The following is a 22,931-nucleotide window of genomic DNA, read 5'->3' as shown; positions in this document are numbered from 1 at the left end:
ACCAATTTCCGACAGTCAACCTTCTTTGACACAATGATCCCGACATCAATACCTTACTTCCACTCGATTCTTCCTCCAAAGAGCAACCCCAACATTCAAGAGGAAAGTTTGGAGAGAAAATCAAACTTTTTCAAGGGATGTAAAAGGTTGGGCATAGGAATATAAAAATAATCTCAAGACAAATTTGCCAATAAGGCATTCTAGTGTTTTAGGATAAGGAAAGTTAGAGAAATAGGAATGTTTTTATTAGGCAATAAAAGTCTCGCAGAAAATCCCTCGATTTTCGGGGAGATTGCATTTAATTATTTATTTTATTTTTATTTGATTTTATTTTATCCCAGAAACTCGAATCGTTACAACACAAGTAGGTGACATGATGAATTACTACGGGTGTATATGTAAACCCGCCTTGAGAAGAGACGAGGGACTACACGACTACACGAGTAAACAACATGAGAAACACTGTTATGTGTAAGTCAAACCCACCTTGATAAGGGTAGGGGGACTACAAAAGTAGATGATGTTAGTGAAGAACTTCCTAGGCCCCGAGAAAAGGCTGCAGTAACTTACTAGGATTAAGGAAGAGGAAGCGATGACAGGCTACAAGTAAATTCCTTATTGTGTATTTTTATATTCACTCATTTCTCCTTTTCCTTATCAACCAAGGTGGGGAACATTCGAGAACTCCATGGTCAAAGTGGGTGTTGTTCCGGAGCGTTCATTCATCTTTGTATTGAGTCTTTCCTATTTCGTTTTGTAAATGTATCCTTGACCTATTTTTCCCCTTTTATAATCAAGTTGAACAACACTCTCTTATCATTATAGTTTATTTTGTATTTAATTTTGGTGGTGTGGTCTTCATTTCTATTTAAATTTTATCAGATTTTTATCTTTTATTTTATTTCAATTTTTTCTTTTATTTGCTTTTGTCTTTGTCTTTTTAATCCGGGTTTGGGTTTTCAAAACCTCAAAATTTGAAAAATGAAAAAAAAAAAAAAAAACAATCCTATTGGCAAGAAAACTATAGGATTGTTTTTTTTTTTTTTTGGCCAACCCCTCCATATTTTAGTCTTCTACTTTACTCCTATTGCAACATCCATTTCAACCTATAATTTATACATTAAAAAGTGATAAAACAATAGAACAACTTTGATTTCTAATTAATTTAGATATATCGTTCAATATTGAATTATATATACAAATAGTAATTTTTGAGATAGCGATCTTCTTGTGTTGATAAAAATTGAATATAATCTCTGTACGACTTTTTCGTTTTATTACCTAATCCAAGAACAAAAGTTAGTGGAAAATTCCTTGAAAGATACTGAATAAAGAAAATGTCTTTCTGTCGTGCCAAAGTTTATATTTTAGACTCCTAGCTAGAATTATATTTATAAAGAATTGAGATATTTATAGAGAGTCTAAGTTGAATTCTTTAGTTGTATTCTTATGTACTATAGGATAAGTTATATCTACACATGCGATGTAACGACCCTAAATTTCTACTTACTCAGAGTCACTACTAACGTCTCATGCTCTGCTAAGATGCATAATTTATCTCTTAAAAGAAAATATCATCGGTAATATAAATGTTGAAAACATTTAAAACATCTTCTATCTCTAGAAAAACACAGCCATGGTATTACGTGTTTAATACAAAATACTAAAATTTAAAGAAAATAAAAACAAATACAAAATAATTTAAATCGATGAAATGCAAAACAACCTATTCTAACCTAAGACTAGAAATTAAAATATGAGGCTACCCCTATTTACGTGCCACAGTCTCTGCTCGCGATGTCTTCGTCATCCGTACATGTGCGCCTTGCCTTTACCTAAAAATGATGTGGCACACGGGTGGAGAATTTCGAAGAATACTCAGTAAGTGGCCCCACTATAGGGGGCATGCTAAATGCAATCACATGCAAATATGCCCTAAGGACCTGTCTCTTTCTCATCTCATATTAGGGTGGCCTCCAGTCCAGAACACTATGGATGTGTAGTACTTCCGTACACACAACCCACACATGCGAGTGTGAATCTCTAGGCAGCTCGCACACACCTTGGATTCTCTCTTGTTAAGCTAACTGTCTGTAGCAACGTCCGGAGGTTAGACGAACCCCTGGTGTCATGCTTCCCATAAACACTCTCATCATTATACTGTGCGCGTCCACACTCATCATTATCAAGGAGAAGTATCCTTATGATTATGTCCACACAACATGCATGAGGTCCCTCTAATTCACATCTTATCATCTCTTTTGACACAACCGTAGTCTCATCTCTTTCTTACCTTTAGTAATACATGCTCGTTAGATATTTATATTAATATCATTTTCATACTCTTAGGGTTGTGTCCTAGGTCGATCTATCAACATGATGCAATATGACACTCTTCATCATATAGCATGCTTAATATAGAAACATCAACATATTAAGATGAACATCATGCAAACACATCATACTCATCGTAATGTCATTAAGTGCATCAGCATGTCAAGTACATCATACATCGTAATATAACTCATGTACATCATACATCATCATAACTCATACATCATCATAGCTCATACATCATCATAGCTCATACATAATCATAGCTAGTACATCATCATAACTCATACATCAATATATAACTAGTGTATGACATCATACGATACAACTCATACATCGTAAACATAAATATCACATGCATCATTGTACATCATATCAAACAATCATAAATTGTAACTCATAAATGATCAAACCCTTGTCACCCAGGTGACAAACGGGAATAACTGCCACTTTACTACAATGACAAGGTAGGACATAAACCCAAGTCACCATCATGACTAGGGGGAATACTTTCGGTATCGCGGTCCTTGTAGGAGTGTAGAGTTCACGTCTCACAAGTTTTTTTCAAGCTAATGGTATTAATAGACGATTTATAGTAGCCTAAATCCCAAACAAAAATAAAATAGTTGCAAGAATAGGACAATCATGGATAGAGTTAGAAGTATGTTATCTGGTCAAGGATCGAATTTGAATCACCCACGTGACAATCACGAATACTTACAGTAGCCTACATTCCCCAACAAACTAAAACAGTTGCAAGAATAGGACAATCATGAATAGAGTTAGAAATATGTTATCTAGTGAAGGATTGAAAAACTTTAACGTCTTTGCCAGGGATCAAACATGAGTCACTCTCATGACAGACGGGAATACCTACCACTAGACTACAACAACTAGACGAGAACCAAACCAAGTCACTTTTATTACTAGGGAGAATACTTACAACTATTCTACAATGACTGGGTAGGAACCAAACCCAAGTAACCTTCATGACTAAGGGGAATACTTACGAGTACGCTAGAGACTTCTTAATTTTACTTACCAGTGTACTACAATGACTTGTAAGCTTTCGGTGTTGCATTCTTTACAGGTGGAGAGTTCACGTCTCACGAGTTATTTTTTTCTTTTCTAAAGCTAATGGTATTAATAGACAATTTATTGTAGACTACACTCCCCAACAAAATATAATAGTTGCAAGAATAGGACATCATGAACAAAGTTTGAAATATGTTATCTTTAGGTATCTTTAGGTCAACTTGATATAAATCACAGGATCAATGCAACAAATATTCTTTAATAATGAAATTGAAGATGGATAAACAAAAAATTCTTAATGAAATTGAAGATGGATAAACAAAAAATTCTTAAATAAGAAAATAGTTTTGCCCAGGCAAAGTCTCTAATGTTCTAATGTTCTAATGTTCTAAGACTTTACTCATGCAAAGTCTTTAATGTTTGCATGAAGTCTAACATACGGACAATTGTAAAATTTAGTGAAATAGTTTTGCAGAAGTTCGAACTTAAAACTGATGTTGTAAGTTCACATAGGTTGTCGTGGGCTCAAACTTTCATCAAGGATAAATTAGTGACACACGCTAAAGCTAATTAAGTAAGTGATCTCTTACAGTTGGAGTTAGATAATTAAAAGATGTATGATGGTGATGCCTCGTGGCCCCTACATGCACCATATTAGTTTATGATATGTTTATGTGTTCTTTGTATTGACATATGATGTTATGCTATGTATGCATGTGATATCCATTATACTATGTTATGAACGAAATGAAATGTTATGTACATCATCTTATGTCTTTTCATGTAAAGTTATGTGATGGATTATGTGATGATTGTCATGTATACATGATACATATATGTAATAAGTCATGGATGAAAGGAGAAAGAGAATGATGTTAATGTTATGTTATGAATAAAAATCATGGGGACCTCATGCATGTAAGTATGTTATGTGCATCAGGATAATTTCCTGTTATGCTATGTTAGTACAGATGCATACCTTCAATATTTATGTTTTTCATGATATCATGCGGGCCTTTATTTTTCTGTGGCGTCCAGTGACGTGTTAGCGTGTTGTGCCCGACCAAGTCAGCCCCAAGGGGTACGTATACGAGTCCGTCTGGTGGGTCCATGTGCACATACGTGGGTCGTGTGTGATGAAGTACTGCACATTCAACTCTATCCGATACTGGAAATAGCTTAAGGTCATGTTACAATCTTAAAGAATAGGTCACAATCATGTTATGTGTGTGATGGCATTACTAACCCCAACAGTGGGGTGACTTACTGAGTATTTCTTGAAATACTCAAGTCATGTGCTACCCTTATACTTTTCAGGTAAAGGTAAAGTTCTCATGCACGGATGATGGTAAATGTTGGAAAGACTATGGAAGTCAAGATAGGACAGTAGAATGCATTGTTTTACGGTTAGTAGTTAATAAGTGGTTTCTTTATATTTCATGTTCAAAGACGGTCTTATTTCAAACTTCTTATTTTTTAATTAAATAAGTCCTGGCTTCATTTTAAAGTGTATATTATGAATTTCCGCATATATATTTAAGACATGCATGTAATGACGTCACTCATTTAGGACAAGAAAATTAAGGGCATTACACAAAGATAAGTACTAGAACATGAATCAAGATCTAAGTTCTCAAAACTAAGAATCTAGAACCTTAGAACTAAGACCCGTAAGTTAGAACCAAGGTTAAGAACTCAAAATCCAAGATAAAGGTCTTTGGGTAAGACCACGACAAGAACTAGGGGGTGTACATTCAACCCGACAACCCGGATCAACTGATATGAACCAAGAGACATCCATCATACAATATACTTCAATGAAGATGTGAAGAAAATATTGTTGAAATTATCAAAAGATATTTCAATTTATGTCAACTGAAGAAGAATGAAGTTTCATGTTATAAATTTTGGGTGGATTACAATTTAGAGTTATTTTATTTCATTAATGTATTTTAAGACTTTTTTACTTTTTCTTTCCCTATTCTAGAACTCTCCCCTTTCTCAAATTTAGCTCGAGACTTCTCATTAATCTCTTGATTTCTATGCTTATAATCAATGTTCTTACTATCCTTTTTCCATGTAGAAGTAGAATTGGGAAAAGTTTTAGAAGAATACCGTTTTGACCTTCGTTGGATTTACCTCTCGATCTTAATTGCAATGTGCAACAACTCCTCAATATTAGAATAAGGTTGTAAATCAGTCTTGTCTGCAATCTCTGTGTTTAACCCATTAAGAAACCACGCCATGAGAGCCTCCATGTCCTCATCGAGATCAAGTCGATCCATCAATGTATCCATCTCCTTGTAATAATCTTCCACAGATTTGCGTCCTTGTTTCAATGCTTGAAGCTTTTGTGCCATGTCCCGTTGAAAATATTGTAGAACAAAACGCTTCCTCATGGACTCTTTGAACTCGTACCATGAATCAATTGGTGTTTCAAGGTTTCTTCTCCTACTTGACATCAATTTATCCCACCAAATTTGAGCATATTGTTTGAATTGAACAATGCATAACAATACCTTCTTTTCATCACTAAAATTATGACAGTTGAACACCGACTCCACCGTTTTCTCCCATTCAAGGTACTCCTCTGGATCGGTTTTGCCATAAAACTTGAGAAGTTTTAATTTGATGCTCCCCACGTTATGATCAATTCTATCATCATAAGGAACTCATTGTTGTAAATTATGATACCTTCTTCCATGGTCTCTTCCTCGCATCAAGCCATGACCAACCGCATGTGGATTATCCTCGTGGTGATCAGAATTGTCGCCCTCATATGTATCGGTTGAGGGCGTAGGTAGTGAAATCCTCTGTCGAGCTTGATTTTGAATCTCCAATCATCCTATTCGATCAATCAACTCTTCTATTCCTCGAATTAGTCTTTGCATGGTTCGTTGTTGTGCTTCTCTCAATCGTGCACCAGTAATGTCAGTATTGTCGTCTGGATCGAATATCTCAAGGCAAGAACATTGTTTGAGATTCGAATCACTCCACAACCAAGATCGATCATGTCTAGCTTGAATGATTCTTGTTGATCATATATATCAACGCAAGAACACTTGTTTGAGATTCGAATTACTCCACAAACAAGATTGATCATGTCTGGCTTGAATGATTCTACATGCAACCTAAACTACATAGAATTGCAAAGAAACTTAGCCATTGGCTAAAGAAAAGCACAAATGCTTCTTTCTATATTTTCCAAGTCTGCTTACAAATATAACATACATCACTTTATATAGCCTAAAAATGAAACTATTAAAGGCATTCCAAGAGTTGTAACATTCCTACTTAATGGCCATAATTAACTTGTAACCTAAAGTAAATAAAAAAATCTTAAAATACATTAATGAAATACAATAACTCTAAATTCTAATCCACCCAAAATTTATAACATGAAACTTCATTCTTCTTCAATTGACATGAATTGAAATATCTTTTTATTGTTGAGAAGTATATTGTATGATGGATGTCTCTTGGTTCATATCACCAACCCAACCCGAACTATAAGGGTTGGGTTGGGTTGGATTAACATTTCGGGTAGGGTTGAGTTCATTTCTCTGAACCCGAATTGAATCGGTTCGATTTTGGATTCGTGGGACAAACCCTCGGGTTGACCCGAGCGAGCCGATCTAAAGATATATATAAAATATATTAAAAATCTTTTAGTATGAATGAGTTTGCCAGAATGGTACTTTGCCCGGGTTCGACTCCAGTCTATTACATGTTTCTTTTTATTATTTTATTTAATTTCTTTTTATTATGTTTCTTTATTTTTTATTATTTTGTTTAATTTCTTTTATATTTTTTTTCTTTTTTTCTTTTTATCATTTTTATATATATACATGTTTCTTTTTATTATTTTGTTTGTTACAACATTATTATATTCTAATATATATATTTTTTTATTTTTTCTAATAATTTAAGACTCTATAAGATTACGTATGAGCGCATATTTCAATTAAAATATTTTTATATATTTTTATTTTTATTATATATAATACCTCTAAACTCGCATATTTCAATTAAAATATTATTTAATTTCATGATCTAACCTTATAATATTTATTATTTTAACCAATTCTAAAAAAATATCTTAGTTGTCTCTAATTTTATGACAATGTTCAACTATATTAATATATGTTAGAATTTTCACTCCTTGTTTTTTACTGATTTTTTTTTTTTTTTGAATAATTATAGATTGATTTGTATTTGTTTGTAAACTTTTAATATACTTTATCTAAGATTGTATCTGAATAATTATAGCGTGGACTAATAAAACTTTAAAAAAAAAATGACAACCCAACCTGAACCCAACCCAACCGGGTTGGGTTGGGTTGGGTTGTGAAAAGTTTTGGGTTGAGTCCAACCAACCCGAACTTTTGGGTTGGGTCAAAAAAATCCTTCAACCCAACCCAACTCGGGCCATGTACACCCCTCACAAGAACTCAGAACTCAAAAATAGAACCTAAGGGCTAAGTTCTCAACTGAAGAATAAGAATGTGATAAGAAAGAGTGTGGTACCTAACCTATCTTAAGGATACAATTAAGAGTCTACAAATAGGCTACTTACTCGTCTTTGTACGCACTCCATGTTTTACATATTTTTTAACTAACCAGGGAGCTGATCAAGGTCGGGAGTGGACTCTAGAGCAAGTGCCATAGACAAGTCTGACCTTACCCTTCAACTTCTTTTTGTTTTAAATGTTGCATCTCTTCTTTATTTTATATCTAATACTACTTATAATATACACTCTATTTTGATATAATGCAAGTATATTGTATATTATGTTTTAATACGATATTTTGATATAACACGATGAGTACATCAACTCTTTCGTTCATCTGATTATGACTTGACTGTCCGGGTTGGTGGTGAGAAGCTGTCGTTGTAGAAATTAACCTATATCATAATTGCTTAAAAATGAGTGGGTAATTCGTTTAAGTAGAAGCCCATGTAGTTAGCTTCAGATAAATGAAATGTTTATGGGCTGGGTTGGTTTACCCGTATTTCTAAACTTAATTTGGATTAAATCGAATCCTTGACTCGTACCGATCAGAATCTGACCCCACGAGAAATTGAGCAAAAGGCTGCCGAATTGGCCATTCTCCAATCAAAATATTTTCTATCCAGATTTTTTTCCCGATCTATAATATAATTATCTATTAGATAATTATTGATAGGGATATCCGTTAGTATATCAAAAAAATTCCATTTATCTGTGTTGTATCCAGATTTGTAATTTATTTTTAAAAAATACTCTTTTTCCACGTAATATAATTATATATACCTGATTTTAATTTAATTTCATTTCATATTTAAAAATAAAAAATTAAAATTTTGGAAGGTAATTTTTTGAAAAATATATTTTCCAGTTAGTTGAAAACCGAAATAATGGTTCGGTCTAGTTACTTCGAAAACCGAACTAATGGGTTCGGTTCAGAGATACAGACCGGTCGGCATACTTTATCAGCTTGGCTGCTGCAAATTTAGGGTACACTCACGAGCCAGGAGCTCCCCCTCGCTCCTTCAGAATCGCCCCGGACACGGATCTTCTGGAGCTCGCCTTTCGATCTCCGATTTGCTTCCATTTCCAGGTATCCTCTTATATCCTCTCTAAATCCTTTTAAGCGAGCGACTGGCGCTTCCCGAATCATTCTCTCAATCTCGCTCTACAGTTTTCTCTTTCTCAGTCTCTCAACGTTTGTTTTCTTCTTTTTTCTAAAACCCTTTTGCCATTTTTAGCTGCTTTTGAAGTACTTTAGGGTTCGACTCCTGATGCGATTCATGCGAATATTGGTAGTATTTTGCTGGATTCCTGATATCTTTGCGGGGATGTATGAGTTCGCTTGATTTTTTTTGTATGTTAGAAATGATTGGCGATGTTTCTGTTTAATCTGTTCTGCTGTTTATGTGATTTGTTTGCTGAATCTCTAACTTTTTTGCTGCTCTGGTTCGATTTAGTTTTTAATCTAACTGCAAATAAGCTAAGTAGTCAATTCAAGCTTCAGTGCTTATACCGCCATTACCACCTCTAGGATTAGCATCTTTTTCTTTGCATCTTAAGAAATGGAGTTGCATTACGAAAGAGAAGTTGGAAAAAGTAATTTCTCCGCCCAGCCCAACTATGATTAGGAAAAAAAAAAAAATCCCACAGTTGGTTTGTGTAGGAACAAGTAGTGAAAATCTCAGAAAGATTGTACAATTAGGAACGAAACGTTCCTTATAAAAGAGGCGATACAGAACAGTTAAATAGAATCAATCTCTTTATAAAGTAATATTGGAGAACGTTACAAAGGTCTGAAAATTGAAAATTTAATCAATCTCTAGTTCATCCCAAGAAACCGAGACTTGTAGTTTTCCAGTTAACCAAGTGAGTCCCACTATGGAATATGGCTCGCACAGAAATCCCACAATAGTTTCTCTATCAGCTTGTTGGTTTAGAAGGTGTTAAGAATGATACTTTGATACCATGTTAAGAATGAGAAATAGAAGTGGGATTGAAAGTCCAAGACACATAGGTGGGATCGAAAGTCTCAGTGGGATCTAAAGTCCGATTTTCATTAATGTTCAACGTTTAAATAGAATACAACAAACTAAATCCTAAAAATAAAAGAAAATATGCTACTAACCAAATCCTGAAGATAAGATAAAATATATCAAATATAAAATCCTAACTGATTAGGGCTATATAAAATATATTCCATTAGAAGGACTTCAAAGAGTGGACAAGCAATATCTCAAAATACTTGAAAGAATAGCTCGGATGGAAGTAGGGCCTCCCTTCGTTCGAGAGGAAATCAGCCTTCTCCTGGGGTTGTTTGCTTGTTGCTGATATCTTTGTGGTCTTTAGTTGTTATTTTGCTGTCACCTACAAATATATTTACATGCCGACACACATAAACTCATGTATGGTGCACGTGTTTGTATATGAGTGTTATTATGCACCCAAGCACACATCCCTTTAGCCCCCATGTTTCTCTATTCCTCCCTTTGCACCAATAATTCTATATTGCATTTTCCTTTTGGCATAGCAATATTTTAAATGTGTTTTCTCATCTTTCTGGATGATACATTGGTTTTTCCTGTCTTTAATATCGGTATTCGAAAAGATGTTAAGGGTTAATATCAACCTTACTTTTGTGAACTATAATGGCATCGCTCTCACTCTTTAATTTTGCAGATAACAATAGGTTGCAGAAAGTATATATCTTGCTAGTATGAGGCGGTGTTACCATTGAAATATTTTGTGTTTGTCTTGAAGTCTTATTTTATTGTGGAGAAAAATGCTTGGCTCATTTGGACCAATCTTGACTCTTCCAGCTCCATCCGAGGATTCAAAACCTACTGTTCAGGATGAGCAGGATGAAATTATTAATGACCATGAAGTGGATAAAGACAAAACCAACTCTGCACCGGTATCAGTTGCAACTCATACTAAAACTATTGGTATCATACATCCTCCTCCAGATATCCGAAGCATCGTTGATAAAACTTCACAATTTGTTGCGAAAAATGGACCAGAATTTGAGAAGAGGATCATTGCAAATAATGCTGGTAACGTCAAGTTTAATTTCTTGAATCCCTCAGATCCCTACCATGCATACTATCAGCATAGGTTGTCTGAGTTTCGTGCTCAGAATCAATCATCTGCACAGCAGCCTTCACAGGCTGCAGATTCTACTGCACCTGCGTCAGCCCCATCTGGTCCTGCTGCTGACAGCAATGAAACAGTGGCAGCTAAGCCTGATGTTTCTGCCTTGTTCAAACCTGTACGCAAAGTTCTCGAGCCTCCAGAGGCTGAGCAGTATACTGTCCGTCTTCCTGAAGGTATCACAGGGGAAGAATTGGATATTATCAAGCTGACAGCCCAATTTGTCGCTCGAAATGGGAAATCATTCTTGACAGGATTGACGAGTAGAGAGATTAACAATCCTCAGTTTCATTTTCTGAAACCTACTCATAGTATGTTCATGTTTTTCACCTCACTTGCGGATGCATATTCCAAAGTGCTAATGCCTCCTAAGGGGTTGACTGAGAAACTGAAGAAGAGTGTTACTGACATGACGACAGTGCTTGAGAGATGTGTGCATAGACTTGAGTGGGAACGTTCACAAGAGCAGGCAAGGCAAAAAGCTGAAGATGAGATTGAGCAGGAAAGGATACAGATGGCTATGATTGATTGGCATGATTTTGTCGTGGTTGAGGCGATAGACTTTGCAGATGATGAGGATGAAGATTTGCCCCCACCAATGACTCTTGAGGAGGTAGTTAGAAGAAGCAAGATTTCGGTTGCTGAGGAAGAAATTGTTGAGCCTGGGAAGGAGATGGAAATGGACATGGATGAGGAAGAGATGCAACTGGTTGAAGAGGGTATGCGGGCTGCTCGGTTAGGAGAAAATGACAATGACAAGAATGATATGAAGGTAGATGAGGAGCCCGAGCCACCAATGAGAATTGTAAAGAACTGGAAGAGACCTGAAGAGAGAATCCCTGCAGAAAGAGATCATACGAAATTTGTTGTCTCTCCGATCACAGGTGAGCTAATTCCAATCAATGAGATGTCTGAACATATGAGGATTTCACTTATCGATCCGAAGTACAAAGAGCAAAAGGAAAGAATGTTTGCCAAGATTCGGGAGACTACACTTGCTCAGGATGATGAGATCTCACGAAATATAGTTGGACTGGCACGAACTCGTCCTGATATATTTGGTACCACTGAGGAGGAGGTATCAAATGCAGTCAAGGCAGAAATTGAAAAGAAGAAAGACGACCAACCGAAGCAGGTCATATGGGATGGCCATACTGGAAGCATTGGGCGTACAGCAAATCAAGCTATGTCACAGAATCTTGTTGGAGAGGATCCGAATGATACTACTTACAACGATGCGAGGAACCTTCCTGGCCCTGCAGCTCTGCCACCCAAACCCGGAGTGCCATCAGTTCGTCCTCTCCCGCCTCCACCTGGACTCGCCTTGAATCTTCCTTCCATGCCTCCAAATGCACACTATTCTAACCCAATTACTGGACTTCCTGTACACCAACCACAGCCGCCTGTTATCTCAATGATTCCATCCGTTCAGCCACCACCTCCTGCGATGCCTGGACAACAATCATATTTCATGAATCGTCCCCCATCTATACCTCCACCAATGTCTATGAATGCACCAAATATGAGTGTCCCACCACCACCTGGATCTCAGTTCACTCCCATGCAAGTTCCACGGCCTTTCGTCCCTCTCCCTGCCCCTCCACCTATGAATAGTATGATGCCACCTCCCCCTATGCCACAAGGGGTTCCTCCACCACCTATGCCCCAAGGGTCGCTGCCTCCCTTACCACCTGACGAAGCTCCTCCACCGCTTCCAGATGAACCCGAGCCAAAGAGACAGAAGCTGGATGATTCTTTGCTTATGCCCGAAGACCAGTTTCTGGCACAACATCCTGTATGCATTTGTTTTTGTTGTTGTCTATCTATGAGTATCTTAATGCTTATTACCTCGATAATAACTGTGACTCTTTTTGGTGGCAGGGACCTATCCGTATCACTGTATCTGTTCCTAATCTTGATGATGGAAATCTGAAAGGCCAAGTTCTGGAGATTACTGTGCAGTCCCTTTCTGAAACTGTTGGAAGTTTAAAAGAGAAGATTGCGGGAGAGATCCAGCTTCCAGCAAACAAACAGAAACTGAGTGGAAAACCTGGGTTTCTGAAGGACAATATGTCGCTTGCTTATTACAACGTTGGAGCAGGTGAAGCGCTTTCCCTGTCTTTAAGGGAACGTGGTGGTAGAAAGAGATGATCAAATCCTTGTAGCAGACAGACTATTTCAGGTTTAAATTTGGACTTTCCTAGTAGTATTTAGAAGACAACAATATATGTTCAAATTGAAGTGTATTGATCTTGTTTCAACTCCTCCCTCAGCTCCTCCCTATAATGAGACTGTAAAATTGCTTTCCAACTGTATCCTTATCAGAAAACTAGATTATGAAGTATATGTCAGAATTTTGAGTGTCCACGTAGGTTGTTAATTGCAGCCATTGAAGGGCAAATCAACTTAGTTAGTCTGAAGTAGTGTCGAGTTGAGTTATCGCGTTACTAAACTAATTCATGTGCCAGGATTGAACATCATGTCAATGACGGCATGTTTCCAAGTGATGCATGCCCAAGAGACTCAACATGCATTTAAAACAATGTAGGTAGGGTCGGTGTGTAAAAGTAATACATATTTATGCATGAAAGTGATGCATATCTAGTAAATCTAAAAATCATGAAAGTCTCGTATCTGATAGGTTTAGTGTACATGGACGTGATATTATATGGAATTATGTGTATGAAAGGAATGAAGATCTAGAGTACCTCGATGTTAGGTTTTAAGTCTAATCATAGTCATGTTAGTTTCATTCATGTTTGGATGTGTATGCACTTCATGGCTCACGAGTAACGTCATTTATGGAATATTTTAATACTCAATGGACAAAGATATGCTATTCTGACGACTTTTGTTATCAAAGTCACGGGACAACCTTTGTCTGAAAAAATAAAACCTTTAAATCTAAATTATACCAGAACCGAAAATATAATAAAATTCTAACTCGAAGAAAAAAAATTTAATTGATTATCCTAATGATCAAGATCAAAAGTAAATAAAACTCATTTCTAAATTCGTGATTTGAATCGCTACAAGAGGTTTGATTAACGTCAAACACCACTTTAATGAGCATGCAAATTCTAAACATAATAATTTAGAAAGGAAAAAAAAAATTAGCTCCTAACAAATCTAAAATAGAAGTCGGCCAATTTGAAAGCTTTTAGCTTAGCTATTGGCTTTCATAACATGCAAAGGACGACCGTTCTAGTTTGAATCATGTTTTAGAAGTTGGGTCGTTACATTTTTACATAAATTCAATTTCTTACTATTGATTTATATTTACATCAGCGATATTATTTTCTCATACATTTTGATATTCCATCGATATTTTACTAGAAAACGAAAATCTCAATTCACTCGATGATGTCAATATGAGACCTATAAACATAAGTAAATAACACGTCTTATACACGTATAATTGGATACTATAATTATAAGAGACATGTTGTTCCATAATGCAAGCACATTAGATAAGTAGTTTGAAACATGGAAGAAGTTGATAAGGATGAGTTTGAGTTCACAAATTCCACCAACTTAGGAAGCCACACTCCATCTCTCACTTGCTTCAGTGATTGGGTCTGCAAAAGCCTCTCTCCCATGCACCATAACTCAACCTAATTCAAAGCTTCAAAACTTAATAATAACAAAACAACCCCTCAATTCATCATTATTTATAATTAAACCCCTCTCTCTCTCTCCTCTCTCTCACTAGGACATTTGAGTGAGACAATTCATCTGACTTTGTAATTATTAGAGAGAGAGAGAACAAAATAATGACTTTGAAAGAAAGGGTTGAAAATTAGGAGTAGTTACCTCAGCTTGATGGGAGAGCCCCAACTTTGTGAGCAGGTACTTCTTCACCATTAACACTGTCATCTTCTCATCCCTAAATAGTTTGTTCACCAAAATCCATAACCCAAACCCTTAGATCTTTGTGATTAGATCGAAACGATCGAAGGTATACGTGTTAATTGAGCTAAACTCAACTTACCCACGTGTTAATAGATGAAATATAATTGAAATCACGTCTTTTCGACTTTTTGATCGAATGTATACTTCTCAACTGAGTTTAGCTTGATGAGTTAGAAGAGCTTTGAGTCTATATGGATTGAAATTATCGATCTTTTGATCGGAGGTATACATGTTAATCGAGCTAAACTCAGCTTACCCACGTGTCAATAGATTAAACACAGTTAAAGTTACGTGTTTTTGACTTTTTGATAGAAGGTATACTTGGCAACTGAGCTAAGCTCGGTTAGCTAGAAGAACTTTGACTCTATTTGGATTGAAATTTTCGACCGAGGTATATACATGTTAATTGAACTAAACTCAATTTACCCACTTGTCAATAGGTTAAACACAGTTAAAGTCACGTGTTTTTGACTTTTTGATCGAAGGTATACTCGTCAACTAAGCTAAGCTCGGTTAGCTAGAAGAACTTCAACTCTATTTGGATTGAAATTTTCGACTTTTTGATCGAAGGTTACATGTTAATTGAGCTAAACTAAGCTTACCCACGTGTCAATAGATTAAACACAATTAAAACCACGTCATTTCGACTTTTTGATGGAAGGTATACTCGTCAACTGAGCTAAGCTCAGTTAGCTAGAAGAATTTCGACTCTATTTGGATTGAAATTTTGACTTTTTGATCGAAGGTATACATGTTAATTGAGCTAAACTTAGCTTACCCGCATATCAATCGATAGAACACAATTGAAATAACGTGTTTTTTGACTTTTTGAAGGTATACTCGTCAACTGAGCTAAAATGTACACATGTTAATTAAACTAAACTCCATTTACCCACGTGTCAATAGATTAAACACAACTAAAATCACATTTTTTCAACTTTTTGATCAAAAGTATACCCGTCAACTAAGCTAAACTCGGTTAGCCATGTCTATCAAAAGTTCATAATATATAAGAAGGAAAAGAGAGATTTTGTCTCACTTACTTGACTCTAATGTAGGCTTTGGGTATCTGAGGCAATGGTGCTCCACCTTTCCTGTCATATTCCAAATGCAATTCTCATAAGAACTTGAGAACTTCGTTCTTTTTGTTTCGATATATTTCGATCGTGGGTTAAATTCAACAAATAAAAGAACATCAAAATCAACACCGGGTTTACGAAGTCACCTGTTGGGCGAAGATCGTAGAGAGAACCACAAGCCAGCAGGGTTAGGAGGAGGAGGAGGAGGTGGTGAAGAAAGGCCATGAAAATGGGGAAAATTGGTGAGTGAATGGCTATGAAACGCCCATTTTTGGTTGTTTTGAGTACTCATAAAACCCATTATTCCCATGTTGGTATCAAAACAATTGGGCCCAATTTGTAGCCTTAAACTCAAACTCCTACCCTCACCTTCATCATCCAAACTCATTTCATCTTCTTCTTTCTCTGCTTCTTCTTGCTTCTTCTTTGTGCCTCTCAATCCCAAGCTCAGCTCTAGCCACTCCTTCGAACCATGGGAACCCATTTTGCCAAACCTTTCCAAAGGAGATGCCTATATCAAGCTTTAATTTTAGATATATATATATATATATATATATATATATAGGGAGAGAGAGGTAGTGTAATCATTACCAATTTTTTATTATTTTTTCTGATTATTTCCCTTTTTTAAATAACTTTTGAGTTAATCGATGATTTATCGATATATAATTGTGCTTCGTATCTTCCTAACATCGACCCATTGTCGTTAAATGAGAGTAGTATTCATATTGTTATCGGTGGGCCAATTTGATGACCCCATGGTCCCAAGTTTATTAGACCTAGGCTTACATAAAAGGGAAGGGAATAGAATCGTGAGAAAAGTCTTTAGGTCGAGCGAAGGTGTTCGTGTTGACATCGTTTGTTCATTGTGTGGGGCTATCATCGTTGTAGGGTTGGAGCAATATAAGTATAGGAGTCCACTCTCTGTTCAAGATATACACTTCATTGTGTTTAACTTAACATCACTTTGTCTTCGATACTAACTCATGTATTAGAGAGTATATTGGGTCAAATGCTACACTCACTACACATCAACAAATATAAAAAGAAGGGGAAGCCCTATTGACCACTAGACGTTGACCGACTAGCCAAGTTGTTCAACAACACTGATATGAATCAAGAGACATCATCAATCAAATAATATACTTCAATAAAGATGTGAAGAAAATATTGCTGAAACTATCACAAGATATTTCAATTCATGCAACATTGAAGAAGAATGAAGTTTCATTGTTATAAATTTTGGGTGATTACAATTTAGAGTTATTGTATTTTTTTAAGACTTTATTTACTTTAGGTTACATTTACATCATGATTAATTATGACCATAAAGTATGAATGTTACAACTCTTGGAATATCTTTCATAATTTCATTTTGAGACTATATAAAGCTATGTACGTTGTATTTGTAAGCAGACTTGGAAAATATAGTAAAAGAAGCATTTGTGCTTTCCTTTAGCCAATGACTAAGTTTCTTTGCAATTCTATGTAGTTTAGGTTGCATGTAGAATCATTCAAGCTCGACATGATCAATCTTGCTTGTGGAGTGATTCGAATCTCAAACAAGTGTTCTTGTGTTGAGATATTTGATCAACAAAAATCATTTAAGCTAAACATGATCGATCTTACTTGTGGAGTTATTCAAATCTCAAACAATGTTCTTGCCCCTTGAGATATTCGATCAACAAGGTAATCCGAATCTTACTCCCATTGTAGTGATTCTTTATCTTATCAAACACTCTCGCTAACAACATTGGTCCATTTTATGGGCCTTCTACCAGTGTCGGGTGGAAGCAATATGTGAGTCAATAAGCTCGATTTGTTCAAAATCGAGCATTAAGAATTACATTAAAATCATGGGATGTGACAATCATTTCATTAAGAAGTTGCTAATCATAGAGCATTTGTATAAGAAGTTATTTATTGTGGAGTATTTCTAGGAGAAGAATCGTTTTAGTATGTTTTGATCGAAGGTCAGAGCCAACACAAAGGAACCCACTCCATACCCAAGATATGACTTAACTACTCTCAGCTCGATATCAATATATTATCAATACTAACTGTAACAGCTCAAAACCACCGCTAATAAATATTAGCCGCGTTGGCCTGTTTACGTATCGTCATTCACCTCACAATTTTAAAACGCATCTTCTAGGAAGAAGTTTCCACACCCTTCTAAGGAATATCACATTCCCTTCTCCAACCGAAGTGGGATCTCACAATTCACCCTCCTTAGAGGCCTCCTTAGAGGCCAAGCATCCTCACTAGCACACCACTCAGTTTCTAGCTCTGATACCATTTGTAACAACTCAAGCCCACCGCTAGCAGATATTGTCCACTTTGGCCCATTATGTATTCCATCAACCTCACCGTTGTAAAACACGCCTTCTAGGGAGAGATTTTCACACATTTATAAAGACTGCTTCATTCCCCTCTCCAACTGACGTAGGATCTCACACTAACTTATATATCAAAGTACGTTGAGTGAAACACCACACTAATTAGCAAGATCTATCGTACAGCCATATAGGTCGTCAAGATCATTTGTAGTCGATCCGAACCAACCGGACTAACCAACTAGATTCATTCACAAATGAACACAAATAATCACAAAGTAACATTAGTAACTGCAGTAAAAATGGGGTGAGATGGGTCGCTCTTTACCGAGGCATATAACACAAAGGATAAGAATGATAAAAAGAAGAACAGTATTTGGTTTAAAAATGGTTGCAATATCTCTATGAACTAAAGAACTGAAAGTAGGATTTGGTAGTTAGATTGAACAGCTACACGCAACACTCACAGAGAGAGAAGAACAAAGAAAGGTCAATATCCATAGGGATAGCGAATGATTTGGTCTGTTCTACTTTCTGTCACTGTTCATTGTGTTGTACGGACCGACAAAACATTTAATAAAGACATAGACAGAGACAGAGAGTGTGGGATTTGGTTAAGAAATCCTCAATTTAAGGAAAGGAAAGGAAAGAGATTGCACGTGAAAGGGTAAATGAAACATATATATATATATATATATATAGATATATAGATATATGAGGCATGCAACGTGAAACGCTTAGCTTCGTGTTGTGTGTACTTTTTGGAAAAATGTCGGATAAAAAAACACACAAACACAAAATCTGATTACGTGATCACGGTCTTGTTCATTCTAAATGTATGGATTTGATTGAAACCCATGTTAATTGGATTTGGTTTTGAAACTTCTAAGATTTTGTTTCACTCATTTGTGGGATATACATTGATTATGTTGTCTATATTTGCCTAACTTAGACCTTCTTCGAGTACAAATCTTCGTGTGTGAGCTAATAAACTTGATTTCGTAGAATACGTTACTATTGCCGGTAGGCTCTCGAGGCGCGATCTTAACATTTGTGTGTCAACCCATAACTCTCATCATACTGTTTAAAGACGTTGTTCTCAAATTCTTTAATGGGGTTTAGTTAGCATCCCCGAGTAGGCCCCATAATATAAGCAGTACTACAAAGGAGGTTATGCTCCTCAATCAAGCCAAGATTCATTTACCTATGTGGTCCCTCACTCTCTTCGGAACTAGATCATGATTAGACAATGGTTGGAGACCCCCTAACCGCCCCACAAGACGCTCACAAAATTCTTATTCGGTTCATGTCTTTTTAAGGCTCAACCCTAGTTCTACCAACTCGTAAAAGTAATGCAGCATACCCCTACCGATCAGGCTATTTTACTAAAAAAAAAAATTTAACATGTAAGCCCATTTATAGTCTCCACAAAGTACACATAAATTATAGTAACCTCTATAATATTATCCAGACCATCGATGACTCTGTGAAGTTCACGATTCGGGGCTTGTTGGCCAACTAATCGTCCCCATAAAAATGCTTGAACCAAAAAAAAAAAAAAAAAAAAAAAGGAACCCGTTCGACTTGATTGGACAGGCCATCCAATAAAATCGGGTTCGATCGGTCCACTTAGACCAATCACCACCAATCTCATGACAATTCTCTTGTCCGCTCGCCTCTTATTGGTGCTCATTCTTTCTTCAACCGGTCTATGCACTATAGGCATCTACAACGTCTATTCCCTTAATAACGACTTGACGTTTCGCACACATGCCAGTCGGATACGTCACTTAACTAAAACTTTATAACTTAAAATACATGAAAATATGCTAAAGACATTTCAAAAAAGTATGCTTGGGGTATCCTTTCTAAAGAAATTTAAAAACATGTCATTTAACAAAATAGTTCAACAACATAACGATATAAAAGAAAATGACATCCTTTCAAAATTTTCTAGTTCCCATAAACTAAGAGTGTTCTAATCAAAATTTTAAATAGTTAAAACTACTCTACTCGTCACTCTCATGCTTTAGTCTGTTGAACACAACTCTCTGTGAGAAACACTCGCACATTTTATTAAGAACAATCAAAAAAAAATACAAGACATAGAATACTACTATTTTGTATTGCTTGGATTTGTTGGGATGATGAACTGAGTAGGGTGGAGAGGTATTTATACACGATGGTAGGCAATCTATTCCTAAAATTTCTCAACTATTTTTTCTAAAATACTTAAATCATTTTCTAAATTTATTCCTATAATCCCTAAATCATTTTCCTAAATTTATTCATAGAGTCCCTAAATCATTTTCTTAACATAAATATAATGATTCATATAATGGTTGGGCTTAACGGGCTAATGATGATATTTTAACACTCCTCTCAACACTGGTCTTCATTTGCATGTGTGCAAGTATCCAGCTCTTTTGTAGACAAGTCTGCCACTTGGTCATCCGTATTCTTCCTTCAAGACTTTGTCTCTAATAAAATGGCAGTACACCTCCACATGCTTTGTTCTGCCATGAAACATCGAATTTTCTACTAGACGAATCATAGATTGGTTGTCGCATTGAAGTGGTATCGAATAGTCAACTTTCTGGTGTTAATCTTTCATCATAAGTTTCAGCCATGTACATTCCTGAGCTGCTCCCGCCGCTGCTCTGTACTCTGATTCTCTAGTTGGCAATGATACAATTGGTTGTCTTTTGTTACACCAAGAAATTGTTCTCGAACCGAGATTAAACACAAACCCAATGATTGATCTTCGGGTATCATGGTCTCTTGCATAGTCAACATCACTATATCCAGCTGGCTTACAGTCTTCGCTTCTTTTGTACAAACGATCGTAATTGATTGTACCTTTGACATATCTTAAGGTCCATCGAGCCGGATCCAAATGAGGCTTCTTTGGACTTTGCATATATTGACTAATGGCTCCAACTTCATTTTCAAATTTCTTCTTTTGGTTCATGTAGAACTCTCTGTTTAACTCATTGTTCAGGAAAGCATTCTTCATATACATCTTCCACAATTTCCAATCTTTATTTACCACAAGTACGAGAGAAACCTGTATAATAGTTATCTTCGCCATTGGACTAAACGTTTCATCATAGTCTAGTCCATATCCTTGAGAGAACCCTTGAGCTACATATCTAGTCTTGTATCTTTCGATTGATCCATTCGAGAGATACATTATTTCATAAGTTCACTTGCAAGAGATGGATTTGACATCTTCTGGTCTTGGTACTAGTTCCCAAGTTTGGTTTTTCTCCAAGGCTATAATTTCTTCCTCCATTGTTTTCTGTCAAGCTGAGTTTTGTGATGCTTCTTCATATATCTCCGGCTCATTAACTTCGTCTTCTAGTGCGTTGGCATACTCTGGATTTGGCTTTAAAATTATTTCTAATTGTCTTAGTTGTTGAGGTGTCATTTTCCTTTCACCGAGTTCACGTGACTGAGTCACTTCTTGTTCACTAACATTAGTGTCACTCAAATCTCCAACCACATCAGCACTTAGGCAAATGTTTACAATTTGCTCCCCATACTCTGTGGATGAATTTCTTCCGTTTGCTCTCCCGTCTTTTGTGGAAGAATTTCTTCAATTTGCTCCTCCATCTTCTGTAGAAGAATTTCTTCAATTTGCTCTCCCATCTTTTGTGGAATAATTTCTTCAATTTGCTCTCCCGCTAGAAGAATTTCTTCAATTTGCTCGAGGCTTAGTAATGCTTCCTTCTCTAAGGGCCACCCCGCTTCCATTGCACCACTTTGATCGTCAATCATGTGGTTTGAGCATCCTGAATCAATGATCCAATCATTCTCATAATTGATATGGTCTCTCATCATCGCCATGAGTGCTAGCTCATCTTCTTCTATGACATACAGTACCTCTACATCCCATTCTTCCTCCATCTCCATGTTGGAGGATGCCACATTGCTTTCGATAGATTTTTTCTTAGACCAAAAATCTTTGGACATGTGGCCCTTATTCCCGTAATTGTAGCAGATGCCTTCAAATCTCTTCCCTTGAGAGTTATTGTTATCATTCTTCTGAGCTCTCCTTGGTTGTGCAGTACCTTGGTGACTTTTTTTATTTTATAACCATTGTATCCACATTTGCTTTCACGTGTATAGAGTGCTTCTTCTTCACCCTTCAATCTAATGTCTCCCATTTGTTTAGCCATGGCTTCTTGACTGGCTAACAAATTCTGGTCGCAATCTGTGGATAATGATCCTCTTCATTCGATCTTCTCCAATTGCAGACTTTGGGTGTAGTTCAGTAATCTCCCAACAGATCAACTTGACCCTGTGGAAGTACTGAGCAATCGTCATGTCACGTTGTGAAATTGATAACAACTCGTTCTCCAGAAGTTGTAGTTTTGTATCGTTCTTCTTTGAGAGCAACATCACGAACGTGTCTCATGCTTCTTTTGGTGTCTTGTCATCCCAAATATGCTCTAACATCCCTTTTTCGATTGTGGTCTTCAGGGTAAACATTGTTTTGCCTGCTTTGATTCTCCATTTGTGCAAGGCACCATAGAATCATCCTCTGGCAGCGTAGTTTCACACCTGTCAATGAT

At 36.3% G+C, this 22,931-nt stretch overlaps 2 protein-coding genes across 2 annotated transcripts; one reads left to right on the top strand and one right to left on the bottom strand.

The window, feature by feature from the left end:
• The first annotated feature begins 8,836 nt into the window (after positions 1 to 8,836).
• LOC111777189 (putative splicing factor 3A subunit 1) lies at positions 8,837 to 13,394 on the top strand. The gene is made up of 3 exons (XM_023656663.2): positions 8,837 to 8,970; positions 10,557 to 12,822; positions 12,909 to 13,394. Exons 2-3 carry the CDS (start codon positions 10,660 to 10,662, stop codon positions 13,176 to 13,178), a joined length of 2,433 nt encoding a protein of 810 aa, XP_023512431.2. The 5' UTR covers positions 8,837 to 8,970; positions 10,557 to 10,659; the 3' UTR covers positions 13,179 to 13,394.
• Positions 13,395 to 14,437: 1,043 nt separating this feature from the next.
• On the bottom strand, positions 14,438 to 16,522 carry LOC147787724 (protein LAX PANICLE 2-like). Its single transcript, XM_087118781.1, has 4 exons — positions 16,165 to 16,522; positions 15,983 to 16,033; positions 14,841 to 14,913; positions 14,438 to 14,641 (listed from the first exon to the last, which is right to left on the bottom strand). Exons 1-4 carry the CDS (start codon positions 16,500 to 16,502, stop codon positions 14,459 to 14,461), a joined length of 645 nt encoding a protein of 214 aa, XP_086974907.1. The 5' UTR covers positions 16,503 to 16,522; the 3' UTR covers positions 14,438 to 14,458.
• Positions 16,523 to 22,931: the final 6,409 nt, after the last annotated feature.

Source organism: Cucurbita pepo, chromosome 16 (genome assembly GCF_057944985.1).
Source record: "Cucurbita pepo subsp. pepo isolate OVF chromosome 16, ASM5794498v1, whole genome shotgun sequence".
In the NCBI taxonomy this organism is placed as follows: domain Eukaryota; kingdom Viridiplantae; phylum Streptophyta; class Magnoliopsida; order Cucurbitales; family Cucurbitaceae; genus Cucurbita; species Cucurbita pepo.
The sequence above is the reverse complement of the archived record's forward strand: the minus strand, read 5'-3'. Positions and strand labels throughout refer to the sequence as shown.

Excerpts from the sequence above, each read along its gene's own strand:
- LOC111777189 (XM_023656663.2), top strand. The coding sequence starts at position 10,660 with ATGCTTGGCTCATTTGGACCAATCTTGACTCTTCCAGCTCCATCCGAG. Across the intron at positions 12,823-12,908 it reads AGTTTCTGGCACAACATCCT|GGACCTATCCGTATCACTGT; the intron begins GTATGCATTTGT and ends TTTTGGTGGCAG.
- LOC147787724 (XM_087118781.1), bottom strand. The coding sequence starts at position 16,502 with ATGGGTTCCCATGGTTCGAAGGAGTGGCTAGAGCTGAGCTTGGGATTG. Across the intron at positions 16,034-16,164 it reads CTACGATCTTCGCCCAACAG|GAAAGGTGGAGCACCATTGC; the intron begins GTGACTTCGTAA and ends GGAATATGACAG. Across the intron at positions 14,642-14,840 it reads GGCTCTCCCATCAAGCTGAG|GTTGAGTTATGGTGCATGGG; the intron begins GTAACTACTCCT and ends GCTTTGAATTAG.